Genomic DNA, 17,984 nt, shown 5'->3' with positions numbered 1-17,984 from the left:
ACGCTTCAGAGCAGCAGCCACGTGGCAAGTGCTGGGGGCTTCTAGGTGCTTGGGAGGAAAGCAGGACAGGAGTGGCCTTTGTCCTCAGGAGTTTATAACCTCATAGGGGAGAAAGATGTGTAAGAGGCCGTGGCTGCCTGAGTGTCAAGGACCAGAGTCTAACTGGAGGACATAGGATGCAGTGAGGGGGAAGGGAACCCACCAAGACTGAGGCCGTCAGGGAGACTTCCCAGTGGAAATGACACACAACCATGCCCTCGGGGAAGGCTAGCAGGGCCTGGGCAGAGAAGGGAGGGAGGAAGGGAGGACAGGGAAGGCCCCTGTGGGATTAGCTGTGTGGGAGGCCTTGGGCTGTGCAGGCTTGCTGAGTCTGGGTGCCGGCTGTCTCTCCCTCCCTGCACCCTTTCCACACTTCCTGTGCATCCGTGTGGGTGGGTCCTGTTCTCGGAGTGGGGTACACCGTGCTCAATATGGACCCCTGCCCTGGCGGGGCTTGCAGCTTGGTGGCGGAGCAGACCGAACGCTGTGCCTAAGAATGCGCATCGCGTTAAGCTGCCTGGAGAGCACAGGTGTCGAATGTGATGGGGTTCAGGGGTGAGACGAGGCTGGCAGCTGGGTTGGGGCCACTCTGAGGATCTCTGTCTCCCAGGCTTAGGAGTTGGGGCTCTTACCGAGAACTGGAATGAGCCTGTGTGTCTTAAGAACATTTTAAAAACCCAGACTGCTCTGGTGGGGAGCGGAGTGAGTGGGAGGCTTCTCTTTCTTGACTTGGAGCTTCCTGCTTTTCCCTTTCCGGACATCTGGATCCCCAAACCACGCCGCACTCTTGCCTAGCTCTGCCCTGTGTCCCCTTCCTGCAGGACGGCCTCTCTCTGGGGCGCTCGGAGCAGCCGCACCCCATCTGCTCCTTCCAGGATGATCTCCAGGAGTTTGAGATGATTGATGACAATGACGAGGATGAATATGAGGATGAGGATGAGGACCAGGAAGAGGAGGAGGAAGGAGAAGTGGGGGGTGAAGAGGGCGGAGGCCCTGGCTCCAAGGCCCTCACCCAGGAGCCCCTGATCCCCTCCCCCGCCATGGAGGAGCCCCACAAGTACCGGCCTACCACTCTCCACCTGACTGCACTGGGAGCCCAGGTGCGAGCCCAGGCCCAGGCACCTGCCCTTCTGCCCCTGAGGGTAGAGCCCCACCTTAGTGCTGCTCTTGTCAACCCGCCTCCCCAGGACTCTCTAAACAACAATGGAGGCTTTGCACCAGCACCCCCAGCCTCCTGGCCGGAGACAGTGCTGCACTCACCCCTTCAGGAGTCTCTCAGAGGTGAGCAGGGTACGGTGGGTGGGCACAGGAGGCCAGGGAGGGAGGAGGGGAGGGGCGGGCTGGCTGAGCACCCCCTCCCTGCTCCACAGAGCCGCCTGCCCCCCAGCTACCGGCGGTTGCTGGTCCCTGCGGAGCACAATCGCCTGTGGGTCCAGGCGACCGTGAAGGGAACCGGCCTGGCGGACCGCCGGCTCCCGGTGGGGCCTCGCCCTCCTCCGATCCAGGCATCGAGGCCGACCTGGGGAGCGGCTCCAGTGGGGGCCGCGGCGGGCGGCACAGCAGCCAGGAGCTGTCGTCGCCCGGCTCTGACTCGGAGGACGCCGGGGCCGCGCGCCTGGGGCGCATGATCTCGTCCATCTCGGAGACAGAGCTGGAGCTGAGCAGCAGCAGCGGCCGCTCCTCGCACCTCACCAACTCCATCGAGGAGGCGTCGTCGCCCGCCTCGGAGCCCGAGCCCGCGGACGAGCCCCTGCGCCGCCCCGCCTTTCTGCCCGTGGGCCCGGATGACACCAACAGCGAGTACGAGTCAGGCTCAGAGTCGGAGCCGGACCTCAGCGAGGACGCCGACTCGCCCTGGCTGCTCAGCAACCTCGTGAGCCGCATGATCTCCGAGGGCTCCTCGCCCATCCGCTGCCCTGGCCAGTGCCTGTCTCCCGCGTCGCGTCCGCCCGGGGCGCCCGCCTCGCCGGCCGGCGGGGCACAGGAAGTGGCGGGCCCGGGCGGCGTAGAGCTGGTGGACATGGAGACGCTGTGCGGGCCGCCACCCCCGGTGCCCCCCGCACCGCGGCCGGGCCCCGCGCAGCCGGGGCCCTGCCTCTTCCTCAGCAACCCCACGCGCGACACCATCACGCCGCTGTGGGCCGCCCCGGGCCGCGCCTCCCGTCCCGGCCGCACCTGCTCCGCCGCCTGCTCGGAGGAGGACGACGAGGACGACGACGAAGATGATGTCGGGGACAAGGCGGGGCCCCCAGGGGGCAGGAGCATGGGCCCCGTGGCGCCGCTGGACGCCTCGCTGGTGTACGACGCGGTCAAATACACGCTGGTGGTGGACGAGCACACGCAGCTGGAGCTGGTGAGCCTGCGGCGCTGCGCGGGCCTGGGCGACGACAGTGAGGAGGACAGTGGTGGCGAGGCCAGCGAGGCCAGCGAGGACGAGGCAGGCGCCGCGCTGCTGGACGGTGGTCAGGGCCCGGAGGCCGCTTCCCCGGACAGCCCCGACCTCACCTTCTCCAAGAAGTTCCTCAACGTCTTTGTCAATAGCACATCTCGGTCCTCCAGTGAGTGCGTAGAGCAGGGGCAGCCTGATGACTCAGGGTGCCCAGGGCAGTCCGAGGGTCTGGGGGTGGGCGCACTGTCTTCTTTATCCAGGAAGAAGCCCGCGGCTTTCCTCACACCCCCAGTGGGCTGCGGAGGGGCGGGGGCTGCTGAGCGTCCTCTCTGAGTCAGGACACCCCGCAGCTGCGAGGGGAGGAGAACCGGCCAGGCCTGCAGGTGCTGCTCCCCGCTTTCTGAGTCTCTGTCTCCCCCACCCTCTCTCTGTCCCTCAGGCACTGAGTCCTTCGGCCTTTTTTCCTGCCTGGTCAACGGGGAGGAGAGAGAGCAAACTCACAGGGCGGTCTTCAGGTTCGCCTCCCCCAGACGCCAGGGACCCCAACTGCAGTCTGCGGACATTAGGGTCACTGGTGCACACGGCCCAGCCAGTCCTGTCCCTGAATATGACCACCCCCCCCCCACCCGCCCGATCTCAGGTTCATCCCTCGCCACCCTGACGAGCTGGAGCTGGATGTGGACGACCCGGTGCTGGTGGAGGCGGAGGAGGACGGCTTCTGGTTCCGCGGGCTCAACATGCGCACGGGGGAGCGCGGAGTGTTTCCCGCTTTCTACGCACACGCGGTGCCCGGCCCCGCCAAGGAGCTGCTGGGTGAGGCCGGCCTCCAGGGGGCGCCTTGGCACCCCAGGCCACCCACACGGCTGACTCAGCCCCTTGTGACCCCCAGGGAGCAAGCGCAGCCCCTGCTGGGTGGACCGCTTCGCCGTGCAGTTCCTGGGCTCCGTGGAGGTGCCCTGTCACCAGGGCAATGGCATCCTGTGCGCGGCCATGCAGAAGGTCAGTCTGGAGGCAGGCCCGCCGCAGCCCTGTGGACTCCGACCTCCACAGAAGGTCGGGGGGCGTTGGGGGCAGCCCCCCGCTCTAATTCAGAAGCCTGGGCAGAGCTGTTCCCCATCACCTCGGGGTCTCTTGGTGTGTTCAGTGCGTCCCCCAGCTGCCCATTGGCCTCTCCCTCTCTCTTGCCTAAAAATCAAGACCGTCTCCCACGGAACCTCACCTCCCGGAGCCGTCCGCTCGCTGGGTCATTGACTGGGGGGCAGGGGGCGGGAGCACCTGCTCGCCTGCTGGCCCTGTGATGGAGTGGGAAGGAGCAGGACAGCCCGGCACCCGAGCTCTAGCTCCCGGGAGGACAGGCAGCGAGGAGGTGGGGGGCATGGAGGCTGTGGTCCTGGCTGCGGGAACGGAAGAGAAGCAGCCTGAGTGCCGAGAGGTGGCTGGCTAGTCCTGAGACCGAGGGACGGCCAGGACCCTGGTGGCACGTTCCAGGACCCGTGCCAAGGGCTGTCGAATGTGTCTTGAATGCTCTAGCAGGGGAGAAAGTGGGGCCTTGTGTGCCCCTGAGATCCCCTCCCCTCCGGCCTCTTCCCCAGATCGCCACTGCCCGGAAGCTGACCGTCCACCTGCGCCCTCCGGCCTCCTGTGACCTGGAGATTTCTCTTCGGGGGGTCAAGCTGAGCCTAAGTGGCGGACCCGAGGTGGGCGTGTGGCTGGCGCCTGAGGCGCAGGGGAGGCCGGGGAGGATCTGGCTGAGGGGGGCGCGGGGCGGCAGGGTGGCCCCAGGCGGCCCCCGCCTGACCCCGCGCCCACACTAGTTCCAGCGCTGCAGCCACTTCTTCCAGATGAAGAACATCTCCTTCTGCGGTTGCCACCCCCGCAATAGCTGGTAAGAACCTTGTCATCCCCAGAGGCCCCCGCGCATGAGACTGCCACACAGCCTGCACCCCACCTCCCCGAGAGGCCCGCCTGCAGCCGCTCTAGGCTGGGGAGGCATGGACCCAACAGACCCCTGCCTGGCGTGGGGGGCAGACAGGCAGACGCACAGACAAGTGAGTGCTAGGAGCATCTGCGGGGTCCGGTGGGCATCTGCACAGGGCTCCAGTGAGCAGACTCTGGGGGGAGGGCTTCTCCTGGGCTTTGGGAGGCAACTGAGACCACTCTGGATGCCTCGAAAGGCAGGTAGGTGATGGGGTGTGGGCCAGGGCCACTAGGGTCTTGAGGAGTCCCTGGTGATGGGGTGTGGGCCAGGGGCACTAGGGTCTTGAGGAGTCCCTGGAATGAGGCTGGAGGGCCACTGGAGGTGCTGTACCCTCTGACTGTGCCAAGGACCTTGTACTAATCCCACTGGCAATGCGGTGGCAGCGTGACACAGTCAGGTCGACAGGCACTGCTGAGGTCATCCAGGTGCCGTGTCCTGGAGGCATTTGGGAGGTGGGATAGGCAGGACCTGGGCTGACCTGATGTAGACACTGACATGGGGGGAGGGTCAAGGATGACGTGCCATCTGCGTGATGGGCAGATACCAACCCATGCACCAATAGACAGCATGGAGCGAAGGGGAGGACAGCCTGGAGAGGCAGCGTGCCACGCAGAACAGCGAGCGCGGCGGCCATGTGTCGTAGGGGGGACCTGTAAGGGAGGTGTCAGCTCAGAGCAGGCAGAGAGCTGCAGCCAGGAGGCCGATGAGGGCCAGGCAGAGCGAGGACAGACAGGAGTGGAAGGGGAGAGAGTGTGCCAGCACTGTGACTAGCGGGTGGGGGCCACAGGCTTCCTGCCCAGCCTGACTCCTGCCTGCCAGGTCCCGGTGTCCTGGGGGAGGTAACCTGAGCCAGACGGGCCAACCAGCGGCTCCAAAGGATTCGATGGGGTGTTGGAGGAAGCAGGTCTTCAAGGGCAGGTGGGACGTGGGACGCTGCTGCTGGGGCTGGTGACAGATGTTGAGGCCAACATGTGTGTCATCTGGACACTGGCAGTGCTGGCTGGGGGCGGGATCGACGGTCAGCACATCAGAGCCCATTCCGGCTGCTTGTCCTCTGAGGACAGACATGGCGTGATGGGCTCCACTGTGCAGATGCTGCGCGGGGTGGAGGCTGGGACAGAGTGCCCCGGCTCCGGCCCAACAGCAGGCAGCTCTTGCACCATGAGGACTGGTCTGCATGGCAGCCCCAGCCCATGTGGACAGTGGGCTAAGGATGTCACTGCCAAGAGAGGAAGAACAGCCTTGTTTGAGGAGAGGGGGACTGGGCGCCACAAGCTCAGGCTTCCAGGCTAGACAAAGGTGCAAGTCCAAGGGAAAGATAGTCAGACCAGTGGCCCAGGGTCGAGTGGGGGTGGCGGGGGAGGGGCCGAGGTGCTGCTGTCCTAGCCCAGACGGTCCTGCTGCTTGTCGCTCCAGACTCAGCCCAGTCTGTCCTGGAGAGGAGGCACGGATGAGACAGTGCCAGGTGGGCGGTTCACTGGCTTCATCGTGAAGCAGGTCGGAGGTCAGGCGTGTGCTGGGCATGCTGTTTGGATGAGGGAGGGGTGTGGCCATTAAGGTCACAGGCTGCCACAGACGGGCCATGTCCTTGGGCAAGTTTCCAACCCCCGTGTGCCTTAGCTCCCTCTTGTCACAGGACTGTCGTGAGGCTGAGGTCAGTTAGTAACGTAACGTGCTTGGGATGGCACCGGCCACTCAGTAAGCGGCTCCTAAGTGTGGTGACTGAATGCGCTCCGTCACGGGGGCCTTTGAGACAAGGCTGTGACGTGTCTGCGGACCACGCGAGGGCGCTGCATTGGCTGTGACACTCATGCGAGGAACCGTGCAGCGCCATCCAGTGAGGAGCTCAGACCAGCCACGGCGCGGCGGGGGCCACGGCTCATGCCATGGGACTCGGGTGGTCACTTTCGCTGTGTCTCGGATGAGAGAAAGGGGTTTGGGGAAGGCATGCCTGAAGAGAGAGCTGGGGAGGGACTAGATGGAAGACAGGAGCTAGTTTCTTCTCCAGGAAGAGGGTTTGACAGATCAGAGGCTGCTCAGAAAGGTGGGGCCGGGCAGGCTCGGGATGTCACGGCACGAGTGAGGCCTGAAGTGCTGGGACAGGGCCTCGAGAAGGCAGGGGAAGGGGCCGGCTGCATTTGCTCGAGGGAAGGTAGATGCAGCTGGACATCCTGTGATGGAGAAATGAACGTGGGTCATAACTCCTTGGCGATGCCTGGCATTGTGCTTGGACCAGATGCAAAAAGACACCTTCGCGCCTCGAAATCCTGTGTCGCACGCATTTCTCCTCCCCGCACTGTCCCCGAGCCCCCTGTTCCGGCCTCTTCTCCCCCAGTCGTGGGGGGCCTGAGGTGTGGGTCCACGCTCTGACGCCTCCCACACCGACTGCCCCCAGCTATTTCGGCTTCATCACTAAACACCCTCTGCTGAGCCGCTTTGCCTGCCACGTCTTTGTCTCCCAGGAGTCGATGAGGCCCGTGGCCCAGAGTGTGGGGTGAGTGGAGTCCCAGGGTGGGACCAATGAAGGGGTGGAGTGGAGGCATGGAGTGCAGGAGTGAGGGTGGGTGAGCGGGGCTGGGAAGGCGGGCTGGGCGCGGTCGGGGGGCCCTGGACGGGCTAGGCTGGGGAGTTCCGCAGACGGGAGCACGGGCAGGGTCGGCAGCGGAGCTGGAGAGTCGGGAGTCGGCAGGCATGTGGCGCTGAGGCCAGGGAGTAAGTAGAAGGGCCTGTGGTGACCAGGACGGCTGAGGAGTGCCATGTGGGGCGACCGGGGGCCGGCCCAGGAGGGAGGGAGGCAGCGCGGGGACCACCGGTGGCTGAGGGCTGGGGGGGCTCTGTCCACAGCCGCGCCTTCCTGGAGTACTACCAGGAGCACCTGGAGTACGCCTGCCCCACAGAGGACATCTACCTGGAGTAGCCGCCGCGGCTCCTGCTCCCGCGCGGCGGGGCCTGGGCATCTCAGAGGCCACCAGCTTCGGCAAGGACTTTGGGGGCGCGTGGCACCTGATGCCTGGGACTGGCCTTGCTCGTGGGGGCCGCAGGGGTGGGCGCACCTCCACTCTGCTCTGATCCCTCTTTCTGCGTCTGTCTCTGCCCCTCTGTGCCTGCAAATTCTGCCCTCCACTCTTTACCTTGGGGTCAGAGATGGGAGGGGTGTGGAGGAAGGCGAGGCTCTAAGTGATTGGTGACATCAGGCTCCCAGGTGGCCCCCTCCTGCCCCGCCCCTGTGATTTAAAAGGAATTTTAATTTTTATAGCGAATCTCAAGGGGTCACCCCACCCTTGAGAGGGACCCCCACACTGCCCCACACGGAGCTCGGGGGAAGCAGGAAGGGGTTCCCTAGAAGGGCCTTCAGGACACTAGGAGTTGTTCTTGAAGCTCACCCAAGCCCCTCGACCTTGCTCGGAGGAGGGTGCCCCACCCCGCACCCCGCCACACCAGCGTCTGCTTTGCCGCTGCAAACTCCCCGCAGTCCAGCACCTCAATAAACTCTCTGCTTGGTGTGACCCTGTCTGTTTCTGGGGGGATAGATAAGGGGCCAGGCCCAGGTGCTCCCCGTGGCACTGGGCACCAAGACCCCCAGGTGCTGGGCTTGGGAGAAACTTCACTCCAGTGTGCCGCCTGGGGCCACTCCCCAAACACCCTCCACAGGCCAGAGAGAAAGGCTGCTGGTCACATGACTTCCATCCTCACTGCGGGCCGGGCTAGGGGATTGGTGTGCATGTGTCGTGCGTGCGTGCGTGCGTGCGTGTGTGTGTGTGTGTGTATGCTTGTGAGAGGACAAGGTCGACCTGACGAGATCTCGAAGCTGGTATTTAAGAGCTGGTCCCCAGAAAGCCAGAAAGAATGGCAGAACCTGCCACTGTGCCCCGTGATTGCAGACGCTGCCTCTGCAGGGAGGGCTGCCCTGGTGACCCCACCATGAGGGGCTGAGGGCAGCGTGGCAGTCAGTGCCTTCCTGAGGGGGCCAGGGCCGTCCTCCGCCCCCGCTCTGAGCCTGGGACTAGAGCAGGACAGCGCCGGGTGAACGTCAGGAAGGGAGACTGAGCAGAGTGTGGATGCTTCACGTTGCAGAGGCAGAGAGTGCCCTGGCCTCTGCTCCTGGGCACACGACCGTGGCCCCCAGACCCCGTGGCTGCCCTAGTGTGGGGACCTGCCACCCACCCCCCACTGCCCTCGTCTGCCTCAGGAGGGCACCATGTGCCCACCGCCCCATCCCTGCCGGGCCTGGCAGTTCCCTAAACCTCGTCTCCCTGTTTTTCTGATGAGTCGCCTTTCCCTCCCACCTGGCCCTTTAGGACGGCTGTTGTACTCGCTCGCGTGTCCTTCACCTGGAACTGCTCCCTTCTGGTAGGGCCTTTCCCACACCTGCCCGACCACACCTTCCTGCATTCTGCTCAGCAGCTGCCCCTTGCCAGACCTCAGCCTCGGTTGGCTGATCCCCAGACCCTAGACCTCAGTCCTGTGCACCCCGGGACTTACCTGTGCCTCTGAGCAGACGGCTGGCTCAGCCCCGCGCCCTGGCTCGCCAGCCCCAGCTGACCTCCAGGGCACTCCTTTTCCGGTCACTGGGCTGGCACTCTGCAGAATTCTGTAAATGTGATGGCCCTGTGTTCATAGCAAGGGCTCGGAGCTGTCAAGGGCCCAACTGCCACAGATACTTCAGACCCCCATGTGTTTTTCCCCACCTGGCCCTATCTGTTTGCTTTCTGTGTGTTATGTTTCTCCTAGTCACCTGAGCCGGAGTCCTAGAGTCACCCTACACACCTCCCTGTCACCTTCACCCTTAACTGGCCACTCGGTCTGCCACTCCACCCCCACGACTGCCTGGCTCAAACCACCTTGAGTTTCCTCCTGGGTCTTTGTAGCTCAAACAGCTTCCTCCGGGCTCCCCGCCTCCACCTGTGTCTGCAAATCCACCTGCACCTGCAACCGGAACTGGGCTCTACACAGGAGCCTGCCAGGCCACGCCCTCTTCAGCTCTGCAGTGGCTCCCTGCTGAACCCCAGCTGGCCTGGCCTGGCCTGCCCCTCTCCAGCCCCCTCATCCCTCTGTGCATCGCTGGGTCACCTCCTGTCCTGGAGGTGGGGGAAGCATGGCTCCCGCTGGCCCCAGCAGAGGCTGCCAGCCTGAGTCCTAGCAGGGGCGTGTGTGTGGCCGGCTCCCAGAGCAGAGGCCCTGGAACCCTGGCGAGTGAGCTGGCCGCTGCGGCCGCGACCTGGACCTCCAGAAGCCCAGCTCAGATCGCGCCTTGAACAAAGAGCCTTGTACACACTCCCTGTTAGAATACTGAAAGCATAAAAATGATCTAAATTTTGACTGGTTTGGTTAACTAAATTAAAGTACATTTACCTAATTGAAACATGGGCCGATGTGAAAAGCATTTAGTAATAATACAGAAACCATCTGTTATGCTCTCAAGGGAAGATAAACATGCAGCACCTGTGCTGGAAAGTGTGTGCTGGGACAGACTGGGATGGGACACGGCCAGCGGCCACCCTTGCCTCATGGCTCTGGGGCGCTGCTCCTTTCTTTCCTGCAATGGGCATGTCTGTCATATATTCCGTGTTGCTTAGTAGATATCCCCAAATGTGAGTAGAAACATTTACAGAAAAACTAAAAAAAAAAAAAAAAAAAAAGTAAAGGCATGTTAATTAAATCCAAACAAAAAGTTATTCTGGCCACAATGAAACGCCCATGTCACAGGACTGTCGCGAGTCTGCTGCCACACAGGCCGAGCGCAGTGCTGCATCGGCTTCCCGTCCATTGTTAGTTTAAAAACACCACACTAGAGTTTCTCTATTTTATTTTTTCAGCATTATTTTTCCATTATGAAGAGTTGCGTGTAGTCATTATAGAAAATTTGGGAATTGCAGAAAATAAGGAGGTAAAAAAATCCTTTTATCTTTTCAATTCAAAGAATTATTGCTACTACTTTGGTGAATTTTCCAGTCTCTTTTCTATATATGGGTTTTATTTTATTCTGTTTTAGGGCACAGGCAGACTGGGGAATCAAGGAAGAATTTAAGGCAAAGCTAAGTAGCCAACGTCTTCATAAAATGACAGGTGCAGTGAAGGACAGTCTCAGCACACCCAGTCTCCAGTAATGAAATGACAGACCAAGAAATACATGATTCAAAACGCTTGAGTAGCAAGAGAAAGGAGGAAACCAGAATCATAGAGATGGATTCTAATTTCTCTTCATCGCTTTACAATAAAAAACGTAGATGTCAAAATATAATTAATAAGATGAAACAAACACACACACACACCGGACATTATATTCTACACGCAGGGAACATCAGTCACTGGATGTCGGTGGAAATATTTCAACAATGAATTACGTAACACGTGTGGAAGCAAAACACTCAGCTCCAAGTGAGAAACCCGGGAAGATCAATCTAGTCGCCAGGGGCAGCAGATCTGGAGGCTGGAAGGTGATAGCAGGACAGCAGGCTTCTTCCCTTGGCTCCCACATCCCCAGTGTGTGGCCTTTGTCCTCGCGATCACCTGAGGGCTGCTGTATCTCTGAGCACTGTGCCCTATTCCAGCCAGGGGTGAAGGGGCAGGCAGCTGGTTTCGCTGTGGTGAGGGGGTAGGGGCCAGGTAGCGTAGGAGGGACAGCCACTGTCAGGCCCAGCCTGAGGCCAGGGGCTCTTTGGAGAAGTGTTCCTCTGACCATCTGCCCGGGGGACAGGAAGCAGGCACATCACCCGCTGGGTGAAGAAGCGGGCCCTCTCAACCGCGTGGCCAGCAGCAGCTGCGGTCGAAGGCTGCTGAGCCTTTGAGCAGAGCAGCAGCTCTGACACCCTTAAGGAGGCACAGAGAACAAGATCGCGACCAGGGACCCAGGCAGAAGACCCTCCCCCCACACCAAGGGTTTGTGCACAGACCCCCACAGGGTGAAGGTGGTGAGGAAGCGGATGGCTGCCGTGGAAGAGCGAGTGTTAGGGTGCCCAGTGGAGCGGGGGTTCCAGGCTCCTCACCTGGTGGCGGGTGTGGACACAGGTGTGATGGGACGTGTGCAGGTGTAAGGTATATGTGGCTCTGGAGTCGATACACAGCACGGGGTCCCCCCTGCAGCATGCCCCACCCCTGCCCACCACCACCTGGGCCGCGCTTTATGGAGAGGGCACAAAATGCAGCATCGGCCTGGGTCACGCCGGGTCCCTGTGCTGCAGCCCCACCCCCAGAAGCCAGAGCCCCTGTGAGCGAGGGCATCGTACACGGAGCTGGCAGAGGACCAAGCAACTTAGGCCCAGAAGCTGTCCTGGCATCATTTGCACTGATGGCAAAAGGGCAACTTTGCTTTTATTTCTTATTTCCTTTGTGCAAATCTGGACCAGACAGGAGCAGCTGGCTCCTGGCACTCTCCTGGTGCCCACCCTGTGCCAAACCTCACTTCTGCAGAACCCGGCTCACCACCCTACAGGCCGCCAACTCGGCAGCCTTTGTCTAGACAGAGCCTGTCCCCAGAGCACGCAACCCACCTGCAGGCGTCTGGGACATCCCGCGTGAGACTTACTTGGAGAGGAGGCTGGTCTCCCGGTGTCTGTCTGCAGCTTCGCTCCAACATGGCCAGCAGAGCTCAGGGCAGCAGAGTCCACTGTCTTAGACCCACCGGCCTCCAGGCCCCCTCTCTGCCCTTCCTCACTGCCCTCCGGTGAACGAACAGCACTGTCCACATCACAGGGGAGGGGGCTCAGGGCAGGTGACCTGTCCAGTCAAGGGCGGCATGGGTGGATCCCCAGTGCTCTGCCTCAGTGTCCCCAGGAAGCAGTCCCGCGGCCTCCACCCCAAACACGTCGCACATGGCCTGTGGCAGCCTCTGTCCCCCTTGTCTGCAGGGACCACGTCTCATTTGCTGGGGCTGGGAGGGTGGGCTGGTACCTAATGTTTTTCTACATCAGTTATCATCCCATCTCCGCCGACCTATAGACACTGACTCTGGGTCACTTAACCAAAGGCGATCCACTGGGAGGCTGCTGGGCCTCACAGGGGTGACGCAGGCAAGAGGCGTCTTCATGCCAAGGAGACGGCGGGAGTGCATTTACGACCTCGCCTCCGTCAGTGCCGCCCCTGCAGCAGGCCTGGGGCCAAGGAGGTGACCGGACTCACAGCAGCGGGGAGGCTGTCCAGGGTGGAAATCGCTGATTAGCGCTGTGAAATGCGCGGTTGCGCGCAGGCGCGGGCGCGCGCACGGCTGAGGGCGCGGGCGCGTCCGGGGCACGTTGCTCCCGCGACGCAGGACGATCGGAGGAGAGAACGGATCTATTCCGTGGAAATATCCCGTTTTGCTCCCCCTTCTGGTCACTTGGGGGAAAGGCGAGCGCGGGAGTGAGCCAGGAGGACGACGGGGAGGGCGGCCCGCCCCCTGCCCGTCAGCCGGGTCCCCTCTTCGGGCAGGGAGGGGACCCGCGGCACCCACGCGTTGGCTTTTTGTCGATTCCCAGAGCACTCGGCTCCTTCCGGGGGAAGCCGCTGGGGTGGGCCGGGGGCGCCGCCAGCCAGGTGACCGGGCGACGTCAGGCTCACAGGAAAAGGGCTGTGTTTTAAAACAGCAGCAGCAGGAGAAAGAAGGGCAGGGGCGCTGCGGGCCGCGTGCGGGGCCACATAGGCGCGTGCATGCATGTGCGGGCCTGTGTGCACACGGGTACGTGAGTGCGCGCGTGCGTGTACGTACGGGTGTTTGTGTGCGCACACACCAATGCCTGTATGAAGACGATGCATTGCCCTAAAGCAGCTAAAGTGACAAATGGGCTTTTCCACTCCCAAAAGCATCCTGGGAAAACCCAGACGTCTGGAAAGGGGAGTCAACCTGCTCCCTCTCCGCCTGGGGTGCAGACTTGTGGCTCGAACTTGGGGGCAGCGCAGAGTCTCAGGGGATAGGGAAGTGTCCTGCCTGGTTCTACTATTCTCCCGGCGCCCACCCTGTGCCGGCGCCATGATTGTGCTTCCGCAGGAACAAGTAATCTTCCTCTGTGGCACTTATCGCTGTTCCGTTACTTCCACTGAAGTATAAACACACACACACACACACACGACACCACAAAGTGCACACACCTGAAGTGCAAGCCTGTTGCTTCACACACGTCTGCATGCTCCCACCCGTCACGATGGAGGACACTGGCAGCACCCTCCCCAGACAGCACCCGCACCCCCACCTGCAACAGGTGCGGGCTTCGGCCACTGAGAGCCGACGCGTGTCTGAGACCCCAGGGTTCACGCTCGGCTCCGTTGCTGGGCAGTGAGCACGGGGGAGCAGGGGCGTCCCCTCCGGTGACCTGTGCCCCGGCACTGTGCATGGCATTGGATGCTGAGCAAACGTTAGTGGAACTGAGGACATGATGCTCACTGCACAGGTGAGGCCACAGACCGGAGGAGGTGCCTGCAGGTCCCGCAGGGGGAGCATTCACTGAGCCCTGCCAGAGTGTCCACCTTTGACCTGATCCACAGGTCATGCACCTGGTCCAGCTCCTCTGTCCTCACCCTGAAACCGAGGCACCTTGAGGGGACTATGGGCCCCACTGGAAGAGAAGTTGCAGGCTGCAGGGGGCGGGCATGCCCAGCCCGGGTGGGACCAGTGTCCGTGGCTGCAGGGGTCCCCAAGGAAACCACCAGCTCATGGGGACAGTCTCAAGACACATCAAGATTTGGGGCATGATCCGTGCAGCCTCCCAATCGGAGCGATGGCAGAGTCACACGAACACGGAGGTGCCTTGGTACACTGTGTCTGACACCAAAGGGTCACTCAGGAGGCCACTTGCACACACACGCGTGCCTGCCACATGTCCTGACCCGAAAGACTGCTCTGCACTGCGAGTAACCGACGACCCGCCAGCGGTCGCTTGTCTCCGTGCACTGCACACTATGGAGGCAGACGGCTGGGGACATAGTATAGCAACTGCTTGGCGGCGTCTGGTCAGGCCCAGTGCTGCCACAGCACTATCCTCACAGCTGCCAGAGGACCCTGGAGTCCCAGCAGACTGCCCAGGACCCTTGGTCACACGCCACTCCCGCACCAACCGTCAGACTGTGATCAGCTGCTGCCCTCTTGGGACAGGCAGAGTTTGCACCTCAGGGGTCCAGCGCCTGTGCCCATCGGTGAGGAGGGATCACAGAGACAGTCCGCCCACGCTGGCGCCCGGAGCACCCAGATGGCACCCCTTTCATGGCCGGAGCACGAGGGGTCTGCCAGCGCTCCATGAGCACGCATGGGGGGTACTACGAGAGGCCTTCACGCTGCTGTGTGGATGCGGGTGGGCAGTTGAGAAGTGCCCTCTGCATAGGGGCCCGGGCACTGCCGAGGACGAGGGACAGGCAGGCTGAAGGGCGAGGGCGTGGGGGCCACTGCACAGAGATTGGGTTTTATTCTGAGCCTGCAGTTTTGAGCAGGGATGGAACCAGACTTGACACGTTTTTAAGAAATTGCTTTGTCTGCTGGGCAGGGGATGGCTTATATGGGGTCAAAGGTGAAGCCAGGGGACAGGAAATGTGTGCTTAGGCTGGAAATGCAGAGCTTTGGGGGACACAGGTGGGATGGTGGGTGAGGGGCTCCCTCATGAGCTGCTGAGGTGCCGTTCTCGACACCGGCGGCCCCCAGCCCCCTACCCCCACCAGAGCATGCAGCCTGCCACCCGCCTTCAGCCAGGCTCCTGGAAGGGCCGAGGCGGCCTGGCCCAGCCTCCAGGGAGACCTCTCTCACCGGCACTCTGAGCCTCTGGGGTCCTCTGTCCATCACACCCCGTACCTCCCCACCCTGCTCCTGGCACACGAAGCACTAAGAACAGCTCATGCTCCCGACACATGCAGTCGCTACGGTGGTGGGGTGGCATCCAGGGCCAGGAGGCTTGCCAGATCCCAGACCAACTTCACTGGACGTGACCTCAGACAAGTCGCTGGGTCCCTCCACACCTCAGTTTTCTCATTTGTGACACACGAAGAACAGCATCTACCTCTTGCCATCACAAGAACTAGATGAACGATCACACCTACAAGTGTCAGCTGATGTTATTGGGTTATCAAGTACAAACCACATCCATGGCCGCAGCTTAGCAAATGACTGTCACATGCCTCGGGGGCTGCGGGGACTGGGCTATTCTCCACCAGGGCTCTCAGGGATGGGCTCGGGTACGGTTGGGGGGATGGGCTCATGGATGGGCTCAGGGACCGTCTGGGAGATGGGCTCGGAGATGGGCTCGGGGACAGGCTGGGGCCTGCCCTCAGCGACGGGCTCGAGCCAGCCCTCAGCCACGGGCTCTGGCTCGGGCCTGCCCTCAGCGACAGGCTCAGGCCTGCCCTCAGGGACGGGCTCAGGCCTGCCCTCAGCCACAGGCTCAGTCCTGCCCTCAGGGACAGGCTGGGGCCTGCCCTCAGCCAGGGGCTCGGGCCTGCCCTCAGGGACAGGCTGGGGCCTGCCCTCAGCCAGGAGCTCGGGCCTGCCCTCAGACATAGGCTCAAGCCTGCTGTCAGCCAGGGGCTCGGGCCTGCCCTCGGGGACAGCCTGTGGCCTGCTCTCAGCCAGGGGCTCAGGCCTGCCCTCAGGGACAGGCTGGGGCCTGACCTCAGCCAGGGGCTCGGGCCTGCCCTCAGGGATGAGCTGGAGTCTGCCCTCAGGGATGGGGATGGACTGGGGCCTGCCCTCAGCGACAGGCTGGGGCCTGCCCTCAAGGACGGGCTCGGGCCTGTGCTGGGGCCTGCCCTTGGGGACGAGCTTAGGCCTGGGCTGGGGCCTGCCCCTAGGCCTGCCCTCTGGCCTGGGCTCTGGGCAGTAGCAACAAGATGGCTGGGGGCTGCAGCCAGGCTGACAGCAGATCTGCAGGGCAGGGTCCTCGCCCCGGGCCATCTGGCTGGGGCCGAAGGTCATGGCAGCGTCAAACTGGGCCTTGAGCAGCTCCAGTTGCTTCAGTGCTCGCAGGGCCTCTGGGGGGACCTTGGCCACATCCCCCAGAAGATTGTAGTTCTCACCAGGGTCCTTGGACAGGTCAAAGAGCAGCGGGGGATCATGGGCAGTCAGTGGGCTGGAGGCGTGGCAGGCAGGGTCCGGCGTGGTGTCACTGTGGGCAGAACCTGGGGAGGGGGCACATCTGTGCACAGGGCGAGAAGGAGGGCAGGGGCCGGGCTTGGGGCTGCGGACACAGGGCCGCAGGGCCGGGCGGGCAGTTACCTTGGGTGAAGAAGTGGGCCTTGTACTTCCCACTCCGCACAGCAAAGACCCCTCGGATCTCGTCTGGGTTGGCCGAGTAGAAGAACAGAGTCTTCCGGGGGCTCTGGGGACAAAGCCAGGGGCACGGGGTGCGGACGGGCCCTGGACACTGATCCGCTCCACAGGAGGCAGCCTTGGACGCGCTCGCCAGGGGGGCTGCCCAGCTCACCGCTGGGGACAGGAGGGGGCCGAGGAGCCGGGGGTGCTGGGCCTACCTTGCCTGTGCCCAGGAGCAGGGGGCTGAGGTCAATGCCATCCAAGGTGACGTTGGGCAGTGAGGCCCCGGCCAGAGCCGTCAGGGTAGGCAGTAGGTCCAAAGTACTGGCCAGCTCGTGGGTCACGCCTGGGGGCAGAGGGCTGTGTGGTCACTCCGCTCGCCATTGGGGCTGGGAAGGCGCGGCCGGGGTCCACGAGGATAGGGCCTGAGCACTGACCGGGGCTGATGTGGCCTGGCCAGAAGGCCAAGGCCGGCTCTCGGACGCCCCCCTCGTAGGTGGTTCCCTTTCCACACCGCAGGAGGCCAGAGCAGCCGCCGTGGGACATCCGCATCGTCTCTGGCCTGGGACACACAGGAGGTGGTCAGCGACGACGAGCCCAGGGTCTCTCTCTGCCCAGCCCCGGTGACCCCAGCCCCAGACTTCCGAGTTACACGCCATGCACAGAAACAGCCAGCACATGCCTGTCCCCTCCCTGTCCTCCCGGGACCTGCACCGTACTTGTGGCCCTACCTCCCACATGCACCTGCAAGTCACTGTGACATGGCCAGTGTCCCTTATCCCACTGTCCCCGGCCAGCAGTCAAGATGGAGAGATGCCCACGCCGGGCCTGGGGGCTCGGCTGGCACCCCCGCCCCCCCGGCGTACCCGTTGTCTGCAGTGAAGAGCACCAGGGTCTCCCCAAGTAGCCCCAGGTCCCCCACGGTCGTCATCAGGGCCCCCACAACTGTATCCAGCTCCATCAAGGAGTCCCCGAACGGCCCGCGGCCGGACTGCCCGGCGAAGCTCTGCCCGCTGAACTGGGGGTAGTGGGTGTGCTGGGGACAGAGACTGGAGTTAGCTTTGGGCCAGGGTCAGGACAGCCGAGGGGTGGTCAGGGCCACTCACGTGGGAGGCGTAGTACAGGAAGAATGGGCGGGCCTGGCGCTGGGCCTCGGCCATGAGGTCGCGCGCGAAAGCCACGTAGTGGGCCTCGAGTGTGGGCAGCCACGGTGGCTGTGCCTCCACGGACAGGTTGGCTAGCAGCGGGACAGGGACCAGGCCCTGGTCACAGGTGCCGTCACAGCGGGTTGCAGGCGGGAAGCAGGTCAGGTTCTGGCACGGGCCCTGGGGGAGCAGCACCATTCAGTGGCCTGAGCTGCAGGCTGATGGGGGAAG

At 62.9% G+C, this 17,984-nt stretch overlaps 2 protein-coding genes across 2 annotated transcripts in view; one reads left to right on the top strand and one right to left on the bottom strand.

Annotated features, from left to right (window-relative positions):
* MAPK8IP2 (mitogen-activated protein kinase 8 interacting protein 2) overlaps positions 1-7,912 on the top strand; it is a 19,990-nt gene extending 12,078 nt beyond the window's left edge. The window contains exons 2-11 of the mRNA XM_039863047.1: positions 861-1,139; positions 1,227-1,320; positions 1,410-2,597; positions 2,868-2,943; positions 3,069-3,241; positions 3,318-3,427; positions 4,021-4,125; positions 4,243-4,313; positions 6,802-6,900; positions 7,251-7,912. Coding sequence (XP_039718981.1) covers positions 936-1,139; positions 1,227-1,320; positions 1,410-2,597; positions 2,868-2,943; positions 3,069-3,241; positions 3,318-3,427; positions 4,021-4,125; positions 4,243-4,313; positions 6,802-6,900; positions 7,251-7,323 — 2,193 coding nt within the window. The 5' untranslated portion in view covers positions 861-935 and the 3' untranslated portion in view covers positions 7,324-7,912. The remainder of the gene's footprint in view (positions 1-860; positions 1,140-1,226; positions 1,321-1,409; positions 2,598-2,867; positions 2,944-3,068; positions 3,242-3,317; positions 3,428-4,020; positions 4,126-4,242; positions 4,314-6,801; positions 6,901-7,250) is intronic.
* A 7,486-nt stretch (positions 7,913-15,398) lies between these two features.
* ARSA (arylsulfatase A) overlaps positions 15,399-17,984 on the bottom strand; it is a 3,748-nt gene continuing 1,162 nt past the window's right edge. Inside the window, exons 4-9 of the mRNA XM_039863048.1 lie at positions 17,715-17,933; positions 17,475-17,644; positions 17,046-17,170; positions 16,827-16,954; positions 16,573-16,675; positions 15,399-16,475 (exon numbers count right to left, since the gene is read on the bottom strand). Coding sequence (XP_039718982.1) covers positions 15,502-16,475; positions 16,573-16,675; positions 16,827-16,954; positions 17,046-17,170; positions 17,475-17,644; positions 17,715-17,933 — 1,719 coding nt within the window. The 3' untranslated portion in view covers positions 15,399-15,501. The remainder of the gene's footprint in view (positions 16,476-16,572; positions 16,676-16,826; positions 16,955-17,045; positions 17,171-17,474; positions 17,645-17,714; positions 17,934-17,984) is intronic.

Source organism: Pteropus medius, unplaced genomic scaffold (assembly GCF_902729225.1).
Source record: "Pteropus medius unplaced genomic scaffold, Ma_sr-lr_union100, whole genome shotgun sequence".
In the NCBI taxonomy this organism is placed as follows: Eukaryota; Metazoa; Chordata; class Mammalia; order Chiroptera; family Pteropodidae; genus Pteropus; species Pteropus medius.
This window is presented reverse-complemented; position numbering and strand designations above follow the sequence as displayed.